This window comes from Lepidochelys kempii, chromosome 26 (assembly GCF_965140285.1).
Source record: "Lepidochelys kempii isolate rLepKem1 chromosome 26, rLepKem1.hap1, whole genome shotgun sequence".
NCBI classification, from domain to species: Eukaryota; Metazoa; Chordata; order Testudines; family Cheloniidae; genus Lepidochelys; species Lepidochelys kempii.
In genome coordinates, this window is record NC_136405.1 from 12,475,016 (window position 1) to 12,499,903 (window position 24,888).

General features: G+C 43.9%; 1 protein-coding gene across 1 annotated transcript in view; it reads left to right on the forward strand.

The window, feature by feature from the left end:
* LOC140903633 (tetraspanin-15) overlaps positions 1–24,888 on the forward strand; it is a 296,009-nt gene that overhangs the window by 57,304 nt on the left and 213,817 nt on the right. The window contains exon 2 of the mRNA XM_073325200.2: positions 19,763–19,924. Within this exon, the coding sequence (XP_073181301.1) occupies positions 19,838–19,924 (87 nt within the window). The 5' untranslated portion in view covers positions 19,763–19,837. The remainder of the gene's footprint in view (positions 1–19,762; positions 19,925–24,888) is intronic.

The window sequence follows — 24,888 nt, forward strand, 5'->3', positions numbered from 1 at the left end:
TTTGATAGCTGCTTTCAACTACCTGAGAGATGGTTCCAGAGAGGATGGTTCTAGACTATTCTCAGTGGTAGAAGAGGACAGGACAAGGAGTAATGGTCTCAAGTTGCAGTGGGGGAGGTTTAAGTTGGATATTAGGAAAAACTTTTTCACTAGGAGGGTGGTGAAACACTGGAATGCGTTACCTAGGGAGGTGGTGGAATCTCCTTAGATATTTTTAAGGTCAGGCTTGACAAAGCCCTGGCTGGGATAATTTAGTTGGGAATTGGTCCTGCTTTGAGCAGGGGTTGGACTAGATGACCTCCTGAGGTCCCTTCCAACCCTGATATTCTATGATTCTAACATAAAATTTAAAAATGAAACCACATCCACCATCTCTGAACATTCAATGAAAGATCTGAAATTCCTAGGGGAAGTTCTGTGTTTAAAAATTCCAGCCTTGGTATGTGACTCGACTTTATGAAGCCTCTCAAAGATAAGTGAGTCACAGATAAGTCATTGCAATTTACTTTCCCTGACAGCCGCAACAGATACCCAGCATGCAAGAGTAGAGACCCTAGTGCTGTTTTAGCTCAGTCTATATATCTTTTCCAAGTGGATACATGTTCCTGGGTACATGTCCTTGTGATCAGAAATGGATGTTTTCATGAAACACGTAACTTTAGATTTATATAAAAAAAAAGTTTGGTCTAGTGGTTCAAGCAGATGATGGGAAGGAAGTCAGGACTCCTGAGTTCTATTCTTTGCTCTGCCACTAAAATAATCTGTGCACTCAGGTAAGTTTATAAAGCACAGGGTTATTGTAAGGCTTAATGGGCCAGCTGATTTTTCCACTGCCTTGCAGGCAGTGTTTCCTCTAATTTTTGACAGGCCGTGTGCACAAAAAATTTCTTCTGTGCAAATTTTTGTGTACGCGGTGTTTCGGATCTGTGTGCAGCTTAAAGGGAACAGTGCTTGCAGGACCGATTCTGTCCTACGCACTTGTCTGCCCCCCCTTACCATCCTATCTGAGTACCTCACAAGCTAACATTTATCTTCACAATCCCACTGTAAGGTAGGGCAGTGCTATAGTCCCACTTTACAGATGGATGATTGAGGCACAGAGACTAAGTGACTTGCCCAAAGTCACACACACACTGTGGTGGAGCATGGAATTGAAGCTGAGTCTCTCCATTCCTAGGCTTATGCACTAACCATTGGACCAGTCTTCCTCTTCAGGCCTGTGTTGCCATGGGTGCAAATACAGAGGAAAAGCAGCTTGTACCTCTTATATTCAAGGTCTGCAGACTAGGGCAGTTTACAAGCAGATGCACAGAATTATCAGGACATAGGTCTGTCTCAGCTGTTACTCCCCGGATTCACTCTCTAGTCCACCACTACACTGTGATGCATCCCGTGCCTGGCATACTGGCTCTCAGCACCGAAGGTATTCCTGGCATTGGAGGCTTATATTGGTAGTACTATCTAGGCTTATAACATCCTATCTAGTGCCAGGAGACCATAGGACAAGATGAGTCTGGCCTTGTATAGTCTCTTACACCTGGGCAAAGTAGGTATCAATTGAGTTCTCTGGGGAAAATGAGGGGAAAATTGTGATTTGGTAGCATTTTACACCCACTTTGCACAGATATAAAGCAAGATGAGGAGTTAAAGCGGTGGAAAATTAGGTCTGATGTTTGTTGAGATATATGGATGAAAGATGCCATGTAAGTATGATCATATATAAATAATGGTATAGTTTTATTGCCTATTTGACCTTCCAAACCTTCAAAGTTCAAATCCACTTTCTAGAGAACAATTAAAATTGTGGTTAATAACTAGGGTGTTCACTGTTTGTAGATTAAGGTACACAATCTCCTGTGCATACGTTTGCCAGGCAACTAGGGAAATGCCAGCGTTCAACAAACAGATTGGAGTATGGATGCAATATTCCAGGGTTACTTACATTAATTGTGGTTTTTTGGTTTGACTTTGTTCTGATGTTCCATGGAAAGATGGAGAGCCCCTGAATTCATAAGATAGCTGCGGTTTAAAATAGGATGTGTGAGAATTTCACCTGCTTCTGCATTAATAACCAATATTTGAATCCTATGTTCCTATGCTTGTTTGTTGCTCAGAACTGCATACAAGTCTCTAAAGGGCTTTCAGGGAAATAAAAATGACAGTATTGATTTCCTCTCCAGCTACTTCCGCTCTCTCCCAGCAGAGTTTGTGGACTGGTGTTTCGTTTGAGCACTGTCAGGTCTTTCCAGAGGGAAGGCTCACATGAATCCTGGAATATCAGGGTTGGAAGGGACCTCTGGAGATCATCTAGTCCAACTCCCTGCTCAAAGCAGGATCAATCCCCAATTTTTGGCCCAGATCCCTAAATGGCCCCCTCAAGGATTGAGCTCACAACCCTGGGTTTAGCAGGCTAATGCTCAAACCACTGAGTTATCCCTTCCCCATGGAGTGCTTAGCCTTCAGTTTTTGTTGTCCCACAGTTCCTAGCCAGTGATGGTCAAACCCTCAGTTAGGGAATCTGATCTGAAAAACATTCAAATTATCCAAAACTTCAGATGCTTATCAAAATACTATGGAATAAATTCTGCACTTACTTCCCTGCAGTCCCCATAAAAATCACACCCCTTGGAATACAGGGGACACCAAAGTAGTAACACAAGTGTAGAATGTGGCTTCTTGGTCCTACAAAATTGAGCTGGTTCCTTGATGAAAAGATCTTTGGAGATTTCTGGTAATCCTTCTGAATGGACCGGAAGTGCTGCAATGCAGTATCATGGAACGTCTTTTGCAGAGGCTGATTTGGAAATACTGAAACAAAACTGGAACCATCAGCAAGGTTGTGTTCAGGCTCAGTTCTAGAAAGCAGCAAAGGTTCAAGGGGATTTTTGCCTTTTTTTCTCCCTTTTAATCAGTTCACCCATCTCTTTTCCATGTTCTCCATACAGCCATTCACTAGATGCTGGTGATTTTGTGCCTCATCCTTCTGGCTGGCTATCTGCCAGGAGCTCTCTCTACAAGTGCACTAAAGATAAACCCTTCTTCACTGAGGCTGAGTGAACAATGGGTACTGCAGTTGGCATCCTTGCATGTATTCGCTGCAGCTGCTGTCATTATATCTAGTAGAACAGATGCCTATGAGCAAAGTGGTTGCAAAGTGCAGTTTCCATTAATGCAATAATTCTGAACCGTGAGTCACAAACCCCAGAGTTGTTTTTGGAGTGAGGGTGGCAAGAGCTGGGAGCGGTGAAATTTTCTACATAAAGTGTTCAATCAAGTCTCTAGGCTTTCTTTTGTGAAGAAAACCTTGCATGTATAGATAACAGTAATGAGGTTTATTGAATATATAGCAACAGGGAATGAACTATTCAATATAGTTTGGTAGGGATCAGTTTTGAAATTGGAGGATTTGCATTTGTTTGCAACAAAGCTGACTGCAGCCTGACAGGATTTGGTTTGGTTTGGTTTGATTGTTTGTTTGGGTTTACATTCGTGGAGCTGCTGTGGTGAGAAGCATTCTGAAAAAATCCACTCTCTCTATTCTCTTTGCTTAGATAATCTGATTCATGGGTCATGTCACTAAGCAGTAAATCATCGCTGGTGATCCCTCGATTCGGGATGATCTCTACCATGGATTTACATTTGGGTCCTGACATGACTCAGGAGTCCGATCCCGGAACTACAGAGCCGCCTGCAGTAGGTACAGACCTTTTGTGGAGGGCCAGCTGCCTGCTGGGAAAAAGTTCTTTTTTTCCTTCCTCCTCTCTCTCTTTTCAGCTTCAAGGGGAAGGTGCTTCTCCTCAAAGCAGGCCACTGCCTGATGAAGGATATGGCGCCATGGGGTCAGTTGGTGGCTTGCTCCTCCCAGCTTGTGATGTCCACATCAGTTTTCTTGAGATACATTTTCAGTGTGTCTTTGTAGCGTTTCCTCTGACCACTTCGGGATCTCTGACCATGGGTGAGCTGAGAGTAGAGGACTTGTTTTGGGAGGCGAGAGTCTGGCATCTGCACACAGTGTCCAGCCCAGCAAAGTTGGTGCATGAGGATCATTTGCTTCAATGCTGGTGACACTGGCTTCAGTGAGGATGCTGGTGTTAGTGCGGCGATCTTCCAACTTGATGCAAAGGATCTTCCGGAGGCATTGTTGGTGGTACCTCTCCAAACTCTTGAGGTACTGTCAATGTGTCACCCAGGTTTCGCATCCATAGAGGAATGTAGGAACAACCGTTGTCTTATAGACCTGGATCTTGGTGTCCTGTCATAGGTCACGGTCCGTGAAAACGCATTAGGGCAATTTCCCAAAGGAAGCACTTGCGTATTGGATCCTGTGCTGGATCTCAGTGCAACTCTTTGTAAGTGCTTGGCCAATGGGCCAGACAACAAGGACACTACATGGTTCTGCCAGCGTAAACTGGCCACAAGGCAGCTACAGTTCCCCCAGGAACACCCCAGTTGTATGAAGCCTCCTCAGCAGCTGCAGAGCCAATATATATGACTTTAAGGCAAGCTTCACCCATCTGAGAGCCCTAGCGTTGGAGTGATGAGAAGATGACCAGGGCGCTCACTATTTTGTGGTTGTGTAATGGCCCGGGGGGGTTTTGCAGCCAGAGCACAAGTTAGGGTAGCTACTTGGGCTGTCTTCAGTTGTGCTTGGGAGACAGGGGGGTCAAACCGGGCCCTGGCAGTCTTCAAATTGGGACAGCATGGACTGCCCCATTTTGATCTCTGAGCTGGATTTTTTTCACCCCCGGTCCTCAAAGGTTTCTCCTTTGAAGAATTTACACTCAAAACAAGTGAGTGCTATCCTAGGGACTGGACAGCATCACACTTGTGTGGCGTGAGCACTGCCTGGAACAAATGGCTCTGAATCGCTCACAAGCAGGTCCACTGGGCCAAACCATTCAAACTGCCAGCTCTGGTATGTGAGCTGTGTAGACACCAGGTTGGTATAGCAGGACTCACGGGGTGTGTCTACACTGCTGGTGGGAGTGCGTTTCCCAGCCCGGGCAGACAGACTCGCACTAGCAAGATGGATGTTCTGGCTCGAGCAGAAACTCAGGCTCTCGACCTGACCTAACCCCCTAAGCTTCAGAGCCCCAGCTCCAGCCTCAATGGGAACATCCACATTGCTATTTTTAGCATTCTAGCTCGAGTTTTGCTAGCATGAGTCTGTCTACTTGGGCTGGGGGCCTCTCTGCCTGCTGCAGTGTACACATACCTACACGTGCTCCAGGTCAAAGCAGATTGGTGTAACTATATGAGAGCCCAGGTTTCAAAATGCCTGAAGGATCCGCAGGCCTTGAGAAGCATTTATAGAACAGGGCAGGAGCAAGGGGTGTCCCTGTGGTATCAGGAATGGGTTATCTGGAGGTTCTGCTGGTTAGGATTAAGTTCATAGGTACTGTATGTCGGGTGCCTTTAACAACACCTGCCTGTGTTACTCCTGGTTCAACAAAGTGTCTTTTCTCCCTCACTTTCTAAGCATTAAATTTGCTCACTAATTAAGAAGAAGAAAACAGTTTATATATTTAGCTCAGTGTGTGGGAAATTAGTCACAAAACTCAACTATTTATCTGTGCAATGAGTTGAAAATATGCCTGTAATCTCTGCACCCACACACTGTAAAAACTGAAGGATCTGCAAGATGTTTGAGAAGCAAAACAGCATTAGTGTAACAGAAGGTGGGGTTTTTTTTTCCTTTTGTGTGTTTCACATGCTGCAACGTCCTTTTTTAAAAAGAAATGGACATAATATCTCATTGGGAACCAAACTTGCATATATCAGAGATGAGTCGAGAAGCAGCATCCAGATCCAAATCAGGTTTAGGCTAGAGTTCCGGTCAAGCCAAATGCAAAATTGGAACTAAGTGGTTACAACAGGCCAAACAGCAACAAAGTAAGTACCCTTCTGGGAGGAACCCATGTCTTTCCTACTGAATTTGATACACCCCCCTAGTAAATAAACCTGCTAAAACTTGTATAAAACTCGGGTGCTTGTCTAGTGTGGGTACAAACCAACTTGCAAACCATGTTTTAGAACCAGGTTCAAATTAGATGGCCTCAAGCTACAAAAATCTAGATTCAGATTTTGAAGACTCCAAAGTTGTCAGGGGAGGTCAGACCCCTGTGGTCTTTCTGGTAACTTGGGCAAGTGCCTTTTCCAGAATCATGTTTTATAGCCGTAGGCCTACTGGCAAGAAAACCGTACACATGTCATTTTTAAGGTCGACACGTTTCATGTTGCCAGTGGAACAAAGCTGTCGGGGAGGTCAGATCCCTGTGCATTTCTTTCTGGTAACTTGGGCCAGTGCCTTGGTGGGCTTTGAAGATGTAGCTCAGGCAATGCATTCCAGTCATCTGCTTTCTGAACTTATATCTATTGAAGATGAATCAGAAGTTGACATTTCTCAAGGAAGATGTTTTGCAAGATCTGCCATGGTGCCTGATAAGAGCAAAGAAAAGGAAACAGATTTTTTTTAACCAAGAGATAAAAATCAAAGAAATGTCAGATGCGAAAATGTCTCTCTAGTTCCAGCACAGTCAACCTGTGGAACTCCTTGCCAGAGGATGTTGTGAAGCCCAAGACTATAGCACGGTTCAAAAAAGAACTAGATAAATTCATGGAGGATAGGTCCATCAATGGCTTTTAGCCAGGATGGGCAGGAATAGTGTCCTTCGCCTCTGTTTGCCAGAAGCTGGGAGTGGGCAACAGGGGATGGATCACTTGATGATTCCCTGTTCTGTTCATTCCCTCTGAAGCACCTGGCATTGGCCACTGTCGGAAGACAGGATACTGGGCTAGATGGACCTTTGGTCTGACCCAGTATGGCCGTTCTTATGCTCTTAGGTTCTTAACGTAGGCTGTTATGTTTTGCACTGAAATCATAGAAAGTTTGCTTGTTTCACTGGTCTTCTCCAAGAAACCAAGAGAAACTTTGCATCTGTAATTGTTTTTATCATCAGACTTGGAATTCTTTTGAAGCTGGAATTCAAAGCAAATCTGCAAACCCATGCGGGCAGAACTGAAGAAAATGTTCACGGTGAAGTCAATGAACTGAGCGTTACATTTGTGAAATTTCACTCAATGGATAGAGCAAGGGACTGAGGACCATGACTATGACCATGACCACAGGGTTCTGTCACAAGCCATGAAAGAGTTATGTGGTCTAGTGGTTGGAGCCAGGACAAAATCAGGATTTGTGGGTTCTGTGCATCAGTCTGCCACTGACTTGCTGTGAGAGATCTCTGGTAAATCAGGTAACCTTTCAGTCAAGATTCCCCATCTGTGAATAGGGAATAATAATAATTAACAGATTATGGGGAGAGGTAATGTCTTAAAAGTGCTTTAAGATGGTCAGATGACAGATGCTATCCAAATGTCAGCCATCTTTATTCCCCCCCCTTTTTTGTTGTGCGGAAATGTAGCTTTTTTTATCCGATCAATGGTCAAATCTGTGGCCTCATTGCTCCACCATGTCATTGGATTTTAATAGGTCACATGTTCAAAATAACACCACCACCCCTCGCAGTCTTCCACTCATGAAAAGTGTGTGATGACAGGCAATGCTATTAAAAGTTTCTAGACCAGCCCTCTCACTAATTAGAGCATCAAACTCACCTGTTGCTGACTAGAGCTAGGAGACCCCTTTCTGCTCATCTCTTCCCCTCTCCTCCCTTCCCCCAATAGGCCAGAAAGGAAAAAGCATGTTCCCACCACTGCTATTGTCTAGGTAACTAAGGGGAAACGTTTACCATTATTAATGTAATCACTGTCTCGGAACAATAGGACTCTTGTATAGAATCACCCCCTTTAAATACTTGATTGTTTAGATTACAATAGAGGAAAAACTCAGGGTTTATACAGTTTGCAATGTACTCGCTCATCTTCACATTTAATACTATCAACTGTGCTAACTGAATCCACAGAATTAGAATTAGACTTGGATTTTCATAATTAATCTTTATATTAATTCATCCAAACTTTGCAAGCTAATGAAATACGTTAACTCTTCAGTAACAATGGAATAACTTGCCTATTACCTCTAATTAAAACTCTGTAATAGTGTCTTAAGAGAGCCCAATTTGTTTTACCAAATCCAGTTATCTCAGTTACCCTAAGACACCTAACCCAATTTCACTGTCTGAGGACTGTAATGACAACATTATCACATAAACTGGAAGGGATGGTGGGGGGTTTATTGCATTTAATATTTTGGGTTCTCACTAACTCCAGTATAAATCAGAAATAACTCTGTTGAAGTCACTGGTGTAAAACCAGCATAGGAGATTAGAATCAAGCCTTTTATTTATAGGTTCACGTTCTACTGAATCATAAAATCATGTATGTATATCATGGAGGATAGGTCCATCAATGGCTATTAGCGAGGATGGGCAGGGATGGTGTTCCTAACCTCTGTTTGCCAGAAGCTGGGAATGAATGACAGGGGATGGATCACTTGATGGGTACCTGTTCTGTTCATTCCCTCTGGGGCACCTGGCACTGGCCACTGTTGGAAGACAGGATACTGGGCTAGATGGACCTTTGGTCTGACCCAGTAGGGCCATCCTTATGTTATGTTCTTATGTTAGGTGCCACTAGTTAAGATTTATTCTTTATATCCCCAAATAGCCAACTGATATAACCTTCCAGTCAAACGAGCAGGAGAACTATGTATGTCCTTCATTTTATTTATTGCATTATAGAAGAGCTCCTACAGGCCTTAAATAAGATCGTGGCCCCATTGTGCTAGGTGCTGTACAAATATAATAAAGATGCAGAACATACAATCTTGGTTAATGCCAAGATGCAATAGACGGAGGAGCTGAAAAGCTTCAGTTGGGTCAAAGAGGAAGAGATACTATACTTTCCTTGCATAATAGTTACCTGTATTGAGCCTGGTCCTGCCTTCCTTGTGTTACACAGGGTAAAGGCATCATGAGTCCCTCTAGTGCCTAGTCCACCAGTGGGAGAGACAATAAGAGCATACTGCTACTGACTAATGGAGCTATTCCTTTATCTCAAGTGATAGAGACCTGTGCTGTGGAGCTGAAGGTCTTGGGTTCTGTCTTTGGTGATTGGCCATGCTGGAGGTCATTACCCGTATGCTTGAGACTCTCATTGAACTGAATGAGGATACTTGAGCAGGAAAGGATTGAAGGATCATGTCCTATTTGTTGCCTTAAACAGTAACTTGGTTACATCAGAAGAGCCCTATTTTTATTATTAAATAAAAGGAAACTAATCTGAGCCAATGGCAAGAAAAAGGTGAGAGAGGTTTGTAGCCCAGTCCTGTAGCTCTTATGTGAGTCCAACCTCCCGTTGAAGTCAATAGGAATTTGGTGTTGCACAAGGACCGTAGGATCAGGTAGCTTCTATGTTAATGATGTTGGCAACATTTCCTTCCCTGGGCTGATTAAAGGCCAGGCAGACCCAGCTTAGCTGGTGAAAGAACAATTTACTTATTGAGAGCGGGGTGTTATTGTAATCACTGAGCAGCTACTATATTTTAGGCTCATGTGCATCTCCTGAGATAGTAAGGGAAACTGTAGCAGCTGAAATCGAGAGCAGGGCCAGAGCTCTACCTGGTGTGATGCCATACCTAATTCAATCCCCTAAATGGAACAATGCATCCAGTGCCCTAGGACAGCAGTTCTCAACCAGGGGTCCAGGGCCCCCTGGGGGGGCCGTGAGCAGGTTTCAGGGGGTCCGCGAAAATAAACCAGAGAGCAAAGCCAGTGTTAGACTCACTGAGACCCAGGGCAGAAAGCCGAATCCTGAGCCCCGCTGCTCTGGGCTGAAGCCAAATCCCAAGTTTCTCCTCCCCAGGCTGAAGCCAAAGCCTGATCAACTTAGCCTTGCAGAGCCCCCTGTAACATGAGGCCCTGAACAAGTGCTCTGCTTCCTACCCCCGGCTATTAATCTACTGAAAAAAAGTTGTGGCACAAGTGGGCCGTGGAATTTTTATAGCATGTTGCGGGAGTGGGGACTCAGAAGGAGAAAAGCTGACAACCCCTACACTAACATAAACGGGGGGTTGCCATCAGCAAGCTCAGAGAACTCATGTTTGACCTATGACACTCCTTACAATGTTTTAAAAGTCATTTTATAAACATCAAGAGATGGAGAATCCACCACTTCACCTGTTTGTTCCAATGGTTAAACCACCCTCACTGTTGAACATTTGTGCCTTTTTTCCAGTTTGAGTTTGTCTGGCTTCAGCTTCCAGCCATTGGTTCTTGTTATGCCTTTTTCTGCTAGATTAAAGAGGCCTAGCTACTGCCACTCGTGGAGGTGGTTTTATTATGTCGAGGGGAGAGCTCTCTCCCGTTGGCATAGGACAGCTACATGAGTGATCTTACAATGGCACAGGTGCATCGATACAGCTGTGCCACTGTAAGCTCGCTAGTGTAGACATGGCCTGAGCGGCTTGGCTAAAGATAATTAGGACTCTGAGTGATCATCTTAACAAGAATGGGAGTGCAGTGAGGTGGACTGGCCCTCCCCGGACACAGAGGAAGAAGGTGACTCCACCCCCTCATGGGCGGAGTCCTGCCCCTAGCTCCGCCCCCCCGAAGCCAAGGGGTGGGGCTGGAAGTATAAAGGCGGGACCTGGATGTCCCGGCCCCACAGGAAGCAGACCACTGGCCCAGACCACCTGGACCCCTGGATGACCCGACTCCACAGGAGACAGACGGCTGGCCCGGACTGCCGGCTGGCCCAAACCTGGTAGAACTTCTGCTGGCAACTGAGGCCCCTGCAGATCACCTGAGCTCACCGGACCAGCAGGTACCCGCGGAGGGGGCGTGTGGAAGTGACCCAGGGGTAGCAGACCCCTGTTTGGCTGCGACGCTGGCAGAGGGTGAGTCAGCGTGTTGAGCTCGGATCCCCGCTGACGCAGTGGCCGACCCCTCCGGCACCCTTAGGGCCCTGGGCCAGGACGCAGTGGAGTGGGAGGGCCTGTGTCCTCCCCCTGACACCCAAGTCCCCCCCTCCCTCAGGCTCACTGAAAGAAAGCCTGAGGTAACTGACTTTGGCCCAAGCTGAGAGACTTCGTTTTCCACCCAGCTCTGAACCAGAGCCTGGGCTCGTTAGCTGCCTGCAGCCCCACCTGCGTACAGGGGGAGCCGCGAGACTTTGTTTACTGCCCCGCTCCGAACCAGAGGCTAGCCTGATGGACAGTTTGCAGCTCCACCTAAGACTGCAGCTTGCCCTGATTGAGGGCCTGGCCTACGGGTTCTAGTTCGCCACTGCAGCAAGAAGCCGGGTGAAGGACTGCCGGCTCCCCCGGAACGGGGAAAGACAACGGAGGTGGGGCACAGCCGGAGGGCCTGGCCCTGAAGAGGACGTCGCGGTCCGGGAGCGACGCGGGCCCCCACAGGCAGAGGAAATAGCAGAGCAAACAACGGGTGAAAACCACCTGCAAAGGGCACTCCAGAGCTGGACAGAGCTAACTCCTGGAAAAACCAGTGTGAGGCACTGCGGCAGTGAGTCCAACCTGTTACAGGAAGTCATGGATTTTGAAAAAATATATCCAGGTCAAGTCATTTGGGACCATTTATGTTCTTAAGTGTTTTTCTGGATCAGGTCTGGATTGCTCATCAACTTGTAGGATCGAGAGCCTAATCCAGAACGCATTGAAATCAATCAGAATGTTTCCATTGACTTCAATGATATTTGGATCAAGCTCTAAAAATCCAGTTCTGTGAACCCTTACTCAGGTGACTAGTCCTTACTTTCTCACAAACTCACATTGAGCTCAGTGGAACCACTCCTGTGAATGAGAGTTTGCAGGGTTAGGTCCTAAGGGTACATCTACACACCAAAAAAAAAAAAAAACCCATCACAAAAACCCTGCAGGAACTCTCAGAGCCTGGGAGAATTGACTTGGGCTTGAGTGGCAGGGCTCAAAATAGCAGTGTAGGGCTCTGAGACCCTCTCCTTTGCCAGTTTTCAGACCCCAGGTAGCCAGAGCCCGAATGTCTACATGGCTATTTTTAGCCCTGCAGCCAGAGCCTGAGTAGGTTGACCTGGGCTCTGAGATCTGGCACCGCAGGTCTTCCCTTTTTTTTTTTTTTTTTTTGCTCTGTAGAACCAGATCCAGTTTCCTATAAAGTCAATAGGACACTTATCATTGTTTTCAGTGGGGGAAGGATGAGTCCCTAAAATAAAACTGATCATTCTAGTTTCACTGACCAAGCTAAGTGAAACGAAGACAGTAATCCATTATCATGTAAACAGTGATGTACATACATGGTGATCCTGTGGAATTCATTGTCAGGGGATGTTACAAAGGCCAGAAGTATAACTGGGTTCAAAAAAATTAGATAAGTTCATGGAGGACAATTAAATTAACCCTCTAGAATTCCCCATTTTCCTCATCTAAACTGTTAGTAACATGAGTCAGGGATGCCTGAAGATGACTTGGGTTGATAAGTCTCCCTTTAAGGACAAGTAAATATTATGCAGTATATGTTTCTGAATGGCAGTATTTTCTTTACTTTTCCATAACATAGTCAAAATGCCTCTCTCTTGTTCATGCCTGGGATTAGCCTGCAAAGAGAAATATTGGCTTTGTGCAAATACCACATCAACAACAACTTTTAAAGCAGTAACTAAGTTTTGATTAAAGGAAATGAGACCAGAGAGACTATCTGAGCCGCATTTTTGATCAGACATTACTCCAATACCAGCTAAACTGACATCTGGTTATTGCTGTGGGATTTGACTGCTATAGTCTGCACAGGGTAAAAGATCAGGGAAAGAACTCATTCTTTTTAATGAATGCTTTCTGCCAACGACTATTTCCTTAACATGTTTATTTGATGTCAGATGAATTGAGCCTGAAACCACTTTCCCTTTAGGTGGTTTTTGTGGTATTTTTTTTTTTAACCACTATGCAAGGCCAAGTAATGAGCTCTTGTTAGCAATTTCATGAAATTAAAGCTGTTCTCGATTTTGTAAAATAGTCACATACCTAGTAAGGAGCGGGAAATAACATGAAAAATGTTCCATATATTTGCATGTCTGAAATCTGCATCTGATGCTTACTAAAAAAAACAAACACTTTCTGTTAGACAATCAAATTATATTCCCTCTTGAAAGATCAATGTTTAAAATAAAGACTAATTTTTCCAATTACTTTCTCTTCCCGGATCTCTCACATCAAGGCTCATTTATCCATAAGACTTTTCCTTACATGAAGAAATCGTGATATCCCAATATACTTTATCTGACACTTGGGCTTTTCAAGTTGATCCTCTCAGTTTAACTGAATATTGAATATACAGGCTAAAAAAAAAAAAAAATTCTGCCTCAACTAATATAATGGAGATAGTTAATATTTCCTCACCCTTTGTCTGTCTGATCTGTTTAGCATCTTTGGGGCAAGGATTGTCCCTAAGGTCTTGTCTACACATAAGCTGGAACTGGAGTAACTAAATCAGTATTAACTCACACTTTTAGTTATTTCAGCATAAGTCTGTGGGCTCATCTAAATGCAAACGTTGTACTGCTTTAACTATACCAGTATAATTCAGTACAAACACTTAGGGCTTGGCTACACTTGCAAGTTACAGCTCAATAAAGGAGCCCCGGGCGCACTAGCTCACTACCTGTCCACACTGGCAAGGCACGTAGAGCGCTCTGACTCCACGGCTACAGCACTGCTGGGACTCCAGCTTGGCGAGTGGAATAATGTTTGCTGCGCCCCCCTGGAGCGCCGCAGTGCCAGTGTGGACGAGGTGTTGTATTACTGCGCTCTGATCAGCCTCTGGAAATGTCCCATAATTCCCTTAAGTCAAGTGGCCACTCTGGTCATTGTTTTTGAATTGCTGCAGGAATGCAAATATGCCCTTTGAAAGCTCCGTTTCTGACAGCCGGCTGCTTATCTGCTCCGAGATGAAGCAAGCCATTAGTGTGGAATGCTGTGAGAGAGAGAGAGAGAGGCGGGGGGAAGAGAGCGGGGTCTGCTGCTGTCTGAACTTACAAGACAGCATGCTGACATGCTCTCAGCCCCCTAATAACTCACTCTCTCTCCCCCCACATACACAAACACACACACACACACTCCCTGTCACACTCCATCCCACCCCGCCCCCATTTGAAAAGCACATTGCAGTTACTTGCATGCTGGGATAACTGTCCATAATGCACCACTCCCAATGCCGCTGCAAATTCTGCAAATGTGGCCACGCCAATGAGCTTGTAGCTGTCAGTGTGAACAGACTGCAGCGCTTTCCCTACTGCGCTCTCCGAAGGCTGGTTTAACTCAAAGCGCTCTACATCTGCAAGTGTAGCCATGCCCTTATACTGTAGATGCAGTTATACTGGAATAAAGCTGTTTATGTGGTTATAACTTAGGCCTGGACTACACTAAGAAATGAGGTCTTTATAATACAATCACTCAAGGGTGTGAAAAATCCACACTCCTGAGCAACGCAATTAAACCAACCTAGCCGCTGGTCTAGACCGCACTAAGTGGACAGGAGAATTCTCCCATTAACCTAGCTACTGCCTCTTGGGGAGGTGGAGTACCTACGTCAACAGGAGAACCTCTTCCGTCAGTGTGTATGTAGCAGAGTAGACAAGCTCTTATTCCCATACAGAAAGGGGAGTAAGCTATACTGGTATAAGGCACTTCATATTGATATAACTGGATTGGTTGTACTGTTATAAGTATTTCTGAAGAAAATTTCATTGCAACCAAAACAGTGAAGCCAACGCAAAAGGTATGGGTTGGCCAGGCCTGTGTGTGGATCAAGTATCCATTGTGGTCTTGTTTTGACTAGGAAAAGAGATGTATTTTTAACCCATGTTAAATTAACTAGTGTTAATGAAGGCCATGTCTACACTTCCACATGTGTTGGCAAAACTTATGTCACTCGGGAGGGTGTATTTTCACACTCCTGAGCAACGTAAGTTTTGCCAGCATAAGCGTTCGTGTGCACAGCACTATGTTGGCGGGAGAGGCTCTCCCGCCAACATGGCTACCATTGCTCACTTGGGGGATTTTATTATGTCGATCGACGAGTTCTCTCCCATCGGCATAGAGCGGCTACACAACTGCTGTGTGTACAGTTTACAGTTGTACTGTGCCAATGTAATCTTGCTAGTGTAGACATGGCCTAAGTGGTATTTAAAAGCCTAGTGAAAGTAAGGAAGATAAACTTGGCAGGGAGGGAGACACAAACATTTGTGTCTTATTCATGGCTGATACTTAGGCTGATAGTCTGATACCACTTACTGTGTCTTAAGGGCCACTTTCTTCCCCACGTCGCTTTTTCATGTGCATAGTGTGGGAGACTCCATAGCTTTGGTGTTCCCAAAACCAGCAGGTGCCCTGAGCTCCCTGGAGAATCTCGGGGGACCTGCAAGGACCTTGTCTCTTCACACTGCTGGCCCTGCCCCTCTTCCCCTTCACAGTAATAGCTGTGGAGGGAACCGTGCCAGGTTCAATGATGCAGAATTAATGATTGATTAGTCATGTGGTCAAAAGGGGATCATGTTTCAGAGAGTAACTGCTCCTTGGGTTCACCCTGAATACCTGCTGGGGCCTTACTTAATAGAGCTAAAGCGAAGCTGCCTTTGCAGGGTGCCAAACAGAGGTAGTATTCCGGGTTCTAGTACTATCCTTTCCTTCCTCACCTAGAATCCAGCTGTTTTTTTGGCTGTCTTCTGCTTGGGGGAGCAGATAAGAGAATCTGGTCATAGACCGTAATTCCACAGACACCAGTGCCTTTTCACAGCTCAGTTAATAACACATGTGTCAAGGCTCTTCTTTCCCTGGCAGAGGCCTGTCATTATTGCACATACTTCCAATTATGTTCTAAACGATCGTTTTAAAAAAGTCAGTGATATTGGTTAGGAACACAGCTGCACAAACCGAACTGCTGTGGCCTCGTGCCTTCAAAAGCATCTTAGGAGTGCATTATTAATGGTCCCCCGAATGCAGTCCCAGCCATCCAGCTCTGCTTCATTTGAACACCCCCATGAGGTGTCAGCAGCAGCATCTCAGAATTACTCAGTCAAATCATACAGCTGCGAATCTTTTTGACGTTATTTACTTAAAAGGATCAAAGTGAAGTGAAGTAGAAAGGAGCATGTGGCGGTGTTGCGAAGATGCACAGTAAGCAGCAGGCCGTGTTGACATGTGGGGACTCGCTTTCCTATGGGCAACTGTTCAGTTCATGGGTGTAATGCCTCGCTTGTTGCTGATGCGTTGTTATTGCTCTTGTCAGTAATGTGACATCGACAACTGTTCCTGACAGGCTGGCTCTTTCAAACTTCGGCAAGTATGTTTAAAACAGACTCCAATATATCCAGAACTGCCCTCTGCCTTACAATCCCTCTGAAGCTGCTGGGTTTTCTATAAGGTATAAACTAAAAAAAATGTGGTCCATATCTGACTTCTCCTCTCAAACACCTATCCCGATGGAATTACACTGGCCCTCGTGTTTTGCATGCCATTGACTCAAGTGTTGGTAGGTGGCTGGTTATCTGAAGCCATGGTGCTGCTTTCCAGGGGCATTGAAATAACTCCTTAACACCATGTGGCAGACCCCCATCATGACAGTCAAACAGAGGTACACATAGTATTCATAAAAATGACATAGATTTCTTCCACTTTTTTCAAAGTCACAATGAAGGGATATGCATCTGAAGAAGTGAGCTGTAGCTCACGAAAGCTTATGCTCTAATAAATTGGTTAGTCTCTAAGGTGCCACAAGTCCTCCTTTTCTTTTTAATGAAAGGAATGTTGATATTTATGTTTTAAGTTATATTTAGAGGACATTGAGTGTATAGATAGGGGCTCCTTTTATGTGGTGTACAGCTAAGTAAATACAAAAGGCTAAGTTTTCATCTACATTATCCACACTCCGTTTGGATGGGGGTGGAGTTATTAGGTCGGGAGCATCAGCCCTAATCCCACATAGTCTAGTCCCATAATAATTGAGAGACGCTGAGGAGCATCTCTATTTTATGCCACTGGCATGAGGCCCCTCAATGACCTTACACCAGTGGAGCAAGCATAGAGTTCTGCCCACTTTCTACCTAGCCTTTGAAATGCTGGAGGTGAGAAGTGAATAGAATAGCCGCAGCCTCTGCAAGCCAAGTTCTAGCACAGATTTCCCCTCTACTAAGGAATTCTCCAACGGCCACCTACAGCTGGAATCTGTCCATTTTGCACTGCCTGCACAGCATGAAGTAGACTTAGACCAGAGAGTCCGGCCCATGAGCCTGGTTAAGTGTTGTTAATGCAGCTGCTGCTAGTCTTCTCCTTAATATGGGCTTCATTAAAGTACAGACATTGTAAAATCTTACCATAACTGAAACCAGATGACTTGGAACAGGGTCACATACTAAGTAGCAAAATAGAACCCACTGGGAAAAATGCTGGAGAGGAAGCTATAGAAGTAGTAATAGGAAGTAACTCAGTGGGTGCGAAGGCTCTTTGATGAATTCTTTGTGTTTCCACAATGCATGCCAATAATAAACATGCTAACAGTAGAGTAAGGACAAAAGACCTACTAAAAGGGCACCTTGAGATACCAGGTATTACAAACATAACATACAGATGAGTAATGTCCATGACGGTGAAGGAGACCAGTTTCTCTGACTTATTCAAACCAGATCTTCTCTACGTTCAGTGAACTGTGGCTAAGTAATTAGCATATACTGTATGTCATTGCTGGAACTCTCTTTCTCCATGGCTATGACATCTCAAATGTTAAGGATGAGAATTGCAAAAATACATGACAGTTAGCAGCCCACCTGTCTTTAAAAATCAAACACTGCTGGATGCTTCTGAAAATCCCATCCTATTAGACTATTTACTGAAGGAGGAGAGGTACCATATAGTGCCATTCTGCTGCTGATAATTAATAGTCAGGACGAGAGTGTAATAAACAGTGAAATTTGGGGTTCTTGTCCTCATTAAGCACCCATAAAGCATACAGTACCACCACACACAGCAGACTAACTCAGAACAAGAAATTAAGTTTGCAAAGTCAAGCACTCAAAAGTTAGGAAATGTCAGAATTGGGATTGCTTGTGCACCTTAATCTGGCCCTTTTGTGCATATGCAAAGCATGGTGGTGCTAGAGTATTTCAAAGAAAAGGTTTCAATTGCTTTTTATTATGGGTAAAACAACGTATTTTTCCCTGGCCTTTTTGCAGAAATAGCTGCAGTATTTTGGCTGAAATTCTCCCTTCTAACAAAAATAACCATAAATAATCAGCCTGAGGCAGACACTTAACACGTACATTTTCAGATCCAACATTTAAAGTTTAGGAAAGTTATAGGCAGCTGAAAACAGGGTCTTATAATGGGAAGTGTCAAGCAACCTTAATATAGGTGGTGATATCAGTCCCGTATATAATTATAGGTTTCAGAGTAACAGCCGTGTTAGTCTGTATTCGCAAAAAGAAAAGGAGTACTTGTGGCACCTTAGAGACTAACCAATTTATTTGAGCATAAGCTTTCGTGAGCTCAAATAAATTGGTTAGTCTCTAAGGTGCCACAAGTACTCCTTTTCTTTTTGTATATAATTATGGCTTTCCCATCAAATCTGAAACATCTTACCCTGCTGCATTCATTTGGAAAATACACCAGTTTATTAAAGCATCCACTAGCATGGGATCATTTCAAGAGTAAGTTTGCTTGTGCTATTCAGTCAGGTGTATTAGGACGTACCATGTGTGTCCTTGAAGAATCTCTTGGAAGACTTAGAGAACAAATGTGGAGCCCAAAAGAAGTTGATGAAAACTCTTCACCTTCTTGGATTTAGAATGTAGACACTTCCTTTGGGCTATTTAATATTTTTCCCCATCATATAATATTACTAGTATCCATAGCAAAAGCAGATGTTGTGTGTTTGCATCTCTGATAATCAGATCCTACAAGCCTAGGGTGGGCATGGGAGCCAGAGCCGCAATGTCCACCCCACTGTTTTTAGCACTCTAACTCAAGCCCTGCTAGCATGAGTCTATGGGGCTGGGAGGCTCGCTCCCATCTGAAGTGTAGACATAACCTGCTTGTCTCAAGTTGGCCTCTCCCCCCAGAATAGACCACTTCTGAAACTTTGACCATACACATAGTAAATCATCACCAAAACTGGAATATCTATATTTGGTCTCCACCTCCGCATCTTGAACCCCATTTGCTGGAAAATGCTGACTCTTAGACCATTGAGCCCATCTCCCGCTGTAAGGATAATGTCAGCCGTCAGAGGATGTGTCACAGCAGGTAACTGAAGGCTGAACGCAAGACTGGAAGGTGGGAAATCTGGATTTGTATTCCCAGCTCTGCCACGGACTCCTTCTTTCACGTTGAGCAGTCATTTAACCTCTTGATGCTTCACTACCACATCTGTAAAACAGAGCTTTATAGAAGTGAATAATACCCCTAAGATCACATTAGAATTGCTGTGTGCTTTTTATGCCATAAAGGACTAGACAAGTGTCTCCCGTTGTGATTTGTTGCCTGTAGCCCAGTTATTTTTTAAAAGAAGGCAGCTCAAAGGGTAGGCAGCTGCCTGTGTTGTTGATTACACCTATTTTCTGAATATCCATATTGCACTGAAATAATAAAAAAGTAGTGAATCTTAACCCGTTTATTTGAGAAACAAATACACGCTGGCTCCATTAGGCAATACATGCAGCAGAGGGTTAATGTCCCTGCCTCCCCTCTAATTGCTTTCTGTTTCTCCCAGGCGGAAGTTGTAGAGAGCTGCTGAAGTTTAAGGGTGTTTTTTTTTTTTTATTCCAGCCACTGAGACTGTGACCTGAAACTGTCAAAGCAGGGAGGGTCCAATCCACACACACAAGAGCGTGAGCTGAAAAGATGGCAAAAGAATCAGAGGGGAAAGATCCCCTCCTCTGTTACTACTGCATCAAATTTGCTCTCTCTGCCTATTCCACCCTGTTTTCGGTAGGTGTTTCAACCATTTCCAACTTTTATGTTGTCTGTGGGAATTAACACACAATACCTGCCTGGTGGTTTGTTTTGCTTTCTGTGTCTTAAGAGCTTCACCCTCTGAAATATAAAATCTACTGGTCAATAATGCTGTCTGGAATTGGGCTGCACTGTAGGAGGTGCCCACTTGTGCTGCTATTATTCTGTTTGTATTTAATAGAGGATGATCTCCATTTTGCTGGATTTAATATTCCTTCTGCCTGATCTCTCCCCCTCCCTCTGCCCCTTTAAAAAGCCGTGACCTGGCTCAGATATCAGATAAGCCTTTATTTTAAATATACAAATCACTTCAGGAATCTAACATCTTAATGGTGCAAACATTTACTTCTCAATACTCCCAGCTAGATTGTTTATACTCTACATTTGCCTCTGGCTCCATGCTTAAAGCCTTGTCTCTTTCAATGGAGATCAGGCAGGAATTGGATGTGAAATCTGCCAGCTGTGGTTACTAATAGCCTCGAGTTCTTCTGGTTGTGGTTTTAGCCAGACTTATCCTTTTTAATTTTTAAAAAAATCTCCATTTAATCAGCAGAATTTTGAAGATGTAAATTCTTAATGCAGACCAGGTCAGTGTGATACTAGCTGTGCAGACCTTGTTTATGTAAATGAGAGGAAGGGAAAAGTCACATTAGTCTCTGCAAACAGTAACTACACACAGCAGAACAGCAAGCGGGTAGATTATTTCTCTTGCTTTAGACATTGTGCATTGCAGGATTGCTTGTGAAATTTTATTATAACTAAATTATTCAGTGAGACTATTTATTATGAAGTTATTCCCTTTCTTTGATTAGTCATTCGTGAACCAATCCTATTGATTATTTGTAAATATTTGACAGTTTTGACTAATCATGTTCATCTTATGAATTATTTACTACTAGGTATTCCACATTTTTAGTGTATTGTTGGTCACATGGTATTGCTTCAGCTCCCTGATTTGCTGACTCAGACTGGAATACAAACAAATGACCTTTTGAGAATGAATTTTTGATGAATGAACTTATACTGGCAGTGTTTGCCTGTAATACCCACCCTGTTAGTAGGTGTTGATCCTGCTAGGAAAAGGTTAAGTGGGTTGTAGCGTTTCACTGAGTGACTTGCGACTTCCCCCAGATGTAAGGGAGTGGGAATGGGAGAAAGGATCTCAGTCCTGAGGGAGCAGCCACGCCTGTGGAGTGATTTGAGCGGAGCTTTGTTATATGCTCTAATAAATTGGTTAGTCTCTAAGGTGCCACAAGTCCTCCTTTTCTTTTTGCGAATACAGACTAACACGGCTGTTACTCTGAAACCTGTTATCTTGTTGATTTCTTTGTTCAAGGCAAATCTCAGGAAGGGAGGGTAAGTTTGGACTCTACCCAGTGTGTAGACATCCTCACTGCATTTTCCACTTTATGCATCCAATGAAGTGAGCTGTAGCTCACGAAAGCTTATGCTCAGATAAATTGGTTAGTCTCTAAGGTGCCACAAGTACTCCTTTTCTTTTAGTGTGTAGACTGTCTCTCTACATCAGTTCAGGAAAGAGACACATTCTTGGATCGGAATATGGAAGGGGATGTGTCCAGGATGTAATGGTATGAAGGTCTTAATAAAGCCAGGTGCAACTTGCATTATTTGAGTTTCCTAACACATTTGAAACCCCAGAAAATACATCCAAACTCACAGACCCTGTAAGTCAGTGTAGTCCAATGTTTGAGTAAGAGTAGGGCTATGGGTGGCAACAGTATAATACACTAGGATTCAAATAATTTGTCCCAAATCTGAGGCAATAGCTGATGGTTTCTCTGGAGTTCTCTTTTGGACTTTTGTGGCTTATTCAAGCCATAACTTGGGGAACGGTTGAAGGGAAAACCCATATATAAGTAGGTGGTTTGCAGAAATCTCAGAACCAAAACTGCTGAGTTTACTAAAGTGCCCAACAATGTGGGTTCACTTTTCATTAGTTTACAAAAGAATGGAACTTACGATCTAACTGGATGTAGGCACATTATCCACCTATCATCCCCAGGAGCCAATTCAGTTTCCTGAAGTGACTGAGTGTGATAAGCAGCATCCTGAAGACTGCCTGCCAAGGGAGTCCAGGCCTGGAAGAAGAATTCTGCCTTGTCAGCCCCTCTGTAGCCAGATTTTAACCTAAATGAACCTAAAGCATATTAGCTTTGTGCTGATTTCCCCTGTCCTGCCAAATAACTTGGCTCATGTTCATGAAAACGTTTTGTAAACTTTGGTGAAACTCCTGTTGAGCCAGGACTAAGCTTAGGGTTTAACTACAAACTGAAAACCAGGTGATTTTTGGCTTGTTTGGAGCTTCTTCATAAAAGTGTTGAACAGTTCTAGTCGTGAGACAGGGATATATTTTTCCTCCAATCAAACTTAATTGATGTTTCATTTGACACTCTGCAAATGTAACTGACTTTTAGGTCATGCTAAGCACAGTATAAAAGCCGAATAATATTGAGCTATCTGTGGTGTAGTCAGGCCAGGGCATCTTTGCAAAGACCGACAAAGAGGAAAGTGAGTTGCTTTGTATGCTTGTGAGAAAAACACCTGTCCACAAGAAATAAACAGAGAACAGATTATTTCACACAGCCTAAGACAGTGCTGTAAAAAGGAAATAACTTTCAATTACTCCTAACTGGGGCTGCCTTCAAACTGGTGACTTAGTGACCATTACGGATTTCTAAACTCCCTGAGGGATAGTTTTTAAACTGTTCAGCCTCAGAAAAGTTATTTGCCCATCAAAACCATAGAAACTGTGAAACCTTTTCAGCCAAGTGACTTACGTAGTTCTCATTTGCAAATCTGTTATTTTACAAATCCTGTGGCCCTCAGAGCCATTCAGAGGGTGGAAAAGTCCTGCTAATTATATTCCAGGAGTGAGCCATCCCTTGATACTTAGCTGGGTTTTAAGTGCACTTGGTAGAATTATTATTGCAACCTTTTGTGCTTAAATTGAACAAGGTCTCCAACTACCCAGTTTCAACCCTGCTTCCAACCATCTTGGTAAGAAAACTTCAATGGAAAACACTGAGTTTCATCACTGTTCTAAATCAGAAACTTTATACTCTACTAACATTAAACCGTTCTAAATCAGAAAGTCACGAGCCCTGTAGTGTATGTTCAGAACCAAACACAATTCTGATTGGGGCTTCTGGGTGCTTTTGTATTACAAGGAACAATCCATTTTGACTGAGATATTCAAAGCCATCCAAGGCATTTGAAGGCGAATGGCTCATTAACATTAATGTAGCTCTAATTTTCACTCTTCAGTTTGAGTAAATGAACTGTGCACTGACTGTTCAGTTCCAGCTGTGTTTGCAAGTGCTATACTTATGGTAGTCGTTTGGGTTTTATTTCCACTCCCCTCTCTGCACTAGGTAGTGATGAGACACACAGCCCGTGGGTAGGAAGTCTGAGGCAGCACCACCGCCGGCTACCTTTCAGCACAGGCCTGTAACGAGGGCAATTATTTCTAGGTGAGCATATCAGTAAGAACTAAGTGCAAGATTAGTTTAAATTCTTGATTTTCTTCCCTCTGGACAGCCACTTTTAAAACAGATTTGAGTTCGATTTGGAGACTGACTGTCAATTCTAGGGGAAGCAGGGACCTTCTGTCCACACTAACCTTCTTTGCCTCCCATATTTAAAGTGACATTAGATGTGTGTTTTAATCCAGCGTCAGGCTGGATGGTCATGGTGATCCTTTCCAGCCTTGGAATCTATGAACAGCCCCCTCTGATACACTATTGGCCAGATGTATTGGGCAGCGGGGGGGGGGGCGGGATTTCACCTGCCTCTGAAGCATCAGAGATTGGCCATAGCTAGAGATGGGACAGCAGGTAGGCTGGACCAGTGCTCCAACGGGACACAGATCATAGAACCGGAAGGAACCTCAAGAGGTCATCTAGTCCAGTCCCCTGCACTCGTGGCAGGACTAAGTATTATTTAGACCATCCCTGACAGGTGTTTGTCCAGCCTGCTCTTAAAAATCCCCAATGATGGAGATTCCACAATCTCCCTAGGCAATTTATTCCAGTGCTTAACCACCCTGACAGTTCGGAAGTTTTTCCTAATGTCCAACCTAAACCTCCCTTGCTGCAATTTAAGCCCATTGCTTCTTGTCCTATCCTCAGAAGTTTAAAAAAAAACCAATTTTTCTTCCTCCTCCTTGTAACAACCTTTTACATACTTGAAAACTGTTATCATGTCCCTCTCAGTTTTCTCTTTTCCAGATTCAACAAACCCGATTTTTTCAATGTTCTCTCGTAGGTCATGTTTTCTAGACCTTTAATCATTTTTGTTGCTCTTCTCTGGACTCTCTCCAATGTGTCCACATCCTTCCTGAAATGCGGTGCCCAGAACTGGACGCAATACTCCAGTTGAGGCTTAATCAGAGTGGAGTAGAGTGGAAGAATTACTTCTTGTGTCTTGCTTACAACACTCCTGCTAATACATCCCAGAATGATGTTTGCTTTTTTTGCAACAGTATTACATTGTTGATTCCTATTTAGCTTGTGGTCCACTATGACCCCCAGATCCCTTTCTGCAGTACTCCTTCCTTGGCAGTCATTTCCCATTTTGTATTTGTGTAGCTGATTGTTTCTTCCTAAGTGGAGTACTTTGCATTTGTCCTTTTTGAATTTCATCCTGTTTACTTCAGATCATTTCTCCAGTTTGTCAAGAATTTAAATCCTATCCTCCAAAGCACTTACAACCCCTCCCAGCTTGGTATCATCCACAAACCTTATAAGTATACTCTGTATGCCACTATCTAAATCATTGATGAAGTTATTTAACAGAACCGGACCCAGAACTGATCCCTGCGGGACCCCACTCGTTATGCCTTTCCAGCATGACGGTGAACCACTGATAACTACTCTCTCTGGGGATGGTTTTCCAATCCGTTTTGCACCCACCTTATAGTA